At 59.8% G+C, this 3,277-nt stretch overlaps 1 protein-coding gene across 1 annotated transcript in view; it reads right to left on the bottom strand.

The window, feature by feature from the left end:
• Positions 1-2,617: 2,617 nt before the first annotated feature.
• PDZK1IP1 (PDZK1 interacting protein 1) overlaps positions 2,618-3,277 on the bottom strand; it is a 6,238-nt gene continuing 5,578 nt past the window's right edge. The window contains exon 4 of the mRNA XM_006163763.2: positions 2,618-3,034. Within this exon, the coding sequence (XP_006163825.1) occupies positions 2,962-3,034 (73 nt within the window). The 3' untranslated portion in view covers positions 2,618-2,961. The remainder of the gene's footprint in view (positions 3,035-3,277) is intronic.

The raw sequence follows: 3,277 nt of genomic DNA, 5'->3' as shown, positions 1-3,277 counted from the left end.
CCGCTCCCAAAGGCCCGCCTCCAGCCCCGCCCCAGCCAGAGGCTCCCCCTTCCCAGGTCCGCTGAGGCGGCCCCCTGGGGACTACTTGTGCTGCGTAGATGGTGGGGGGCCCAGCTGGTGCGTTATCAGTCTCCTCCAGGAGCTTGCCTGAGCCACTCTGCGGCTGCCAGTCTGAGATTAGGCCCCGGGAGGGTCATTAAGCACCTCCCTGGCCCGGGCCCAGCCTCCTTTCCCTCCCTGATCTGGCCAGGCTGGCAGGTGGGAAAGAGCGATAAGGACCGGGGGTCTCCGCGGTAGTTCTGGGGCCGGCAGCTCCCGGCTCCCAGCCTGGGTCAGGGCGGGAGCGTGGGGTGGGAGTGCAGAGCTGTAAGGTCAGTGCCAGCCTAGCCCCTGCTGAGGCCCCCAGGCTTCTTACAGTCCTGGTCCTACGCAAATTGAGCCAGAAGGGCTGGGGAGAGGGCCAAGAAGGCTCCTAGAGAGCTCCCGGGTCCCCGGGTCCCTGGGATCTTGCCCAGGCAGCTGCTGGAAACAAGGTGAGTTGGCAGAAACCTCCATTCACTGTGGGGGAGACAGGCTGGTGGCTCTGCCTTTGGGCCCTGCTGGCAGGCTGGTGGAGAGACAGGACTTGACCACTGCCTGCCAGGGATGACTAGTCGCAGAGAAGGGAGGAAATGTGGCCTGGTATGGGTGAAGGCTTCCTACAACAAAGGGATGACTGTAATGGCAAAACAATTGAAGACAGGGCGGGAAGGAAGAAAGGGACATTGTGCCTTAGCAGAGGCCTGCCCCACTAGGAACCTGTATGCATCTCTGAGTGAGCAGCTGGGCAGAGGTCACCTGCCTTTGCCCTCTGGTCAATCAGGAAAGACTTCTCAGAGGAAGAGGAACAGCGGCTAAGCAGAGTTTAAACTGGCAGAGGTGAGATGAGAAAGCACAAGTCACAGAAAGCCCCCGCGAACAAAAGCGTAGAGTCAGAGTCACAAAACAACAGCCACTTCAGAGCAAGCTGAAGCCCCAAGAGGGCAGGCGACCAGCCCCAGGTCACACCTCAAGGCAGGAGCAATTGCTTGGACCAACACCAGCTCAGGACTCTTCCCCAAGCCTGAGCCTGGGTGAGGGGAGAGGGGAGCATTTTTATTTTTTTATTTTTTTGGAGAGGTTTTTGCTATAGGGTGCGTGCGCTCGCCAGACAGACAGAGAGAGACAAAGCAAGAAATCACCCCCCCAGGGGGGATGGTCATGCCGCAATCCCTTCTCCTCCATTCTCCTCTCGGGATCTTGGGCACGCACTCACACACACCCGGCGTGAGTTTTAAGCCACCGGGTCCAGGACGAGAACTGTGGTCGACTACGTGAGAGTCCAGCGACATAGCCTTTACGCTAACTGCTAGTTCCTGAGAGGGGAGCATTTTAAGGTAGGTCTTTCCCGGAGGTTTTTGGGTGAAGACCTAGAACAACAAAGGAATAGCTGCAATGGCAGCTCGAGTGGCTGTGTTGGCTTGAGACAGGTGGTCTCTGGGTGGTCTCTGGGACAAGGTGCACTGCCTCCTGCCTTCCAGACCCCTCCTCTGAATCTGGGAATGCTCCTGCAGGGCCTGTCTCAGGTTCTCACCCCAGACCGAGAGACAGAAGCTATTCCTATTAGACCAACAGTCTCAGGTGGGGTCCCCTAAGTCAGCTGCCCGCCAAGTCGTGCCTCTGCTCTCCTCTGCCTCCTGCTTCATCCCTCTGGGATCCAGCTCCCTGACCCTCACCCCATGCCAGGACTAGGGCAAGGGGCTTGGCTAGGAGGGGCTTCTACCCCAGTTCCATGATGAGCAATTGCTCAAACCCCTCCCAGAGGAGAAGCTGAGCTCAGAGAAGTCAGCTCTCCCTGGGTCACACAGCGAGCAGTCAGGGCACCCAAATCTGGGCTTCCTGAGTCTTGGCCCAAGATTCTTTGCAGATGCATCCTGGGGCCAAAGCTCAGTTCAAAGGGACTACGGGGAAGGGGGCAGAGCCAGACTGATGAGAGGAGTGAGCTGCCGTGACCTCTGGGAGGAGCGGGAGCACGAGAATGGGCCCACACAGAATATGAAAGGTGGGTGGGCAGACTGGGACTTGCAGGAGGGGCTCTGCTGGAACAAGGGGCAGAGTGGGGGTGCTCCCTGGCTCTTGAGGCACGTGCCACCCTCTTCCTGCCCTGTAGACATGAAAGAGATCCTGGACACCTCTGGAAACTGGCCAGTGAGGGGGCCCCTGGTGGTGTCAGGCTCTGCCCTACCCTGGAAAGCCTCTCATGATTTCTTGGGGTGCACAGAGGGTCTGGTCTGGGGGACGAGGACCACCCCATGGACAGGGATGGGCTCCCCTCTCCCTGGCCTCCCCGCTTCCCTAGCTCTCCCACTCAAGAGCGCATCAGACACTCCCACGCACAAGGCTTCACACTCAGACACCAGAGGAAATGCTGACTCTTATTCTTCCTGGATATGGACACTCAACCCCTCCCAGCCTGGCCCCTCAGTCCCAGCTGCCCTGTGGGCCCAGGGGCTGCTCGAGTGATCCTCCAAACCCACCATGACAGCAGCTTTGGAAGGCGTTGTCACGATCCAGAAAGCAAGATAGGGCCTCACCAGACGCCTAGGGGCTGCCTCTGAGCCTCGCCCCGAAAGTATAAAAAGTCTTTATTTCACAGAAGTAAGGGCTATTTCCATGGTTAGGAGGGAAACGACATGAGGCAGGACAGGAGACGAGAACCTGTGTCCTCTTCAGAAGGCTCTTCTGAGGGGAGCAGGACTCTCAGAGAGTCCTCAGGGCCACAGCCGAGCCCCAGCCTGGACACTGAGGGGCAGCCTGCAATTCACGGAGGGGCTGGGGAATGGCCCAGACTGTAGATTCTGGCCCAGAGAAGGAAAGGGCCTGGAGGTGACCTTGAGCATCGATGGCAGGTGCCTCAAGGTTGGGGGCACAGGCGAGCTGGGGTCACATGGGGGTGCTGCGGACCTTGCCCTCCTGCTCCAGCGTGTTCTCATAGGCATGCTCGTGCTCGATGGACCTGAAAGAGGCCACAGGGCTGCCGGTCATCACGCCTCCCTCCACCCCTTTCTCCCTGCCCCGGGGGCCCTGTGAGGGCAGCTGCCCAGAGGACTCCTCCCAGGAAGGTCCCCTGACCAGTCTGGGCTTGTGCTCCTGAAACTGGAGACCTCAGCAACCCCTAAGCCCCGCCTCCCTCCCGCCCGGGCCCCTCCCCAGCAGCCCTCCCCCCTTGAACAACCCTCCCCCATCAAGCCATCCCTCT

This window comes from Tupaia chinensis, unplaced genomic scaffold, assembly GCF_000334495.1.
Source record: "Tupaia chinensis unplaced genomic scaffold, TupChi_1.0 Scaffold142914_1, whole genome shotgun sequence".
Lineage (NCBI taxonomy): Eukaryota > Metazoa > Chordata > Mammalia > Scandentia > Tupaiidae > Tupaia > Tupaia belangeri.
Note: the sequence above shows the minus strand (reverse complement) of the source record. Positions and strands in the feature narration are given on the sequence as shown.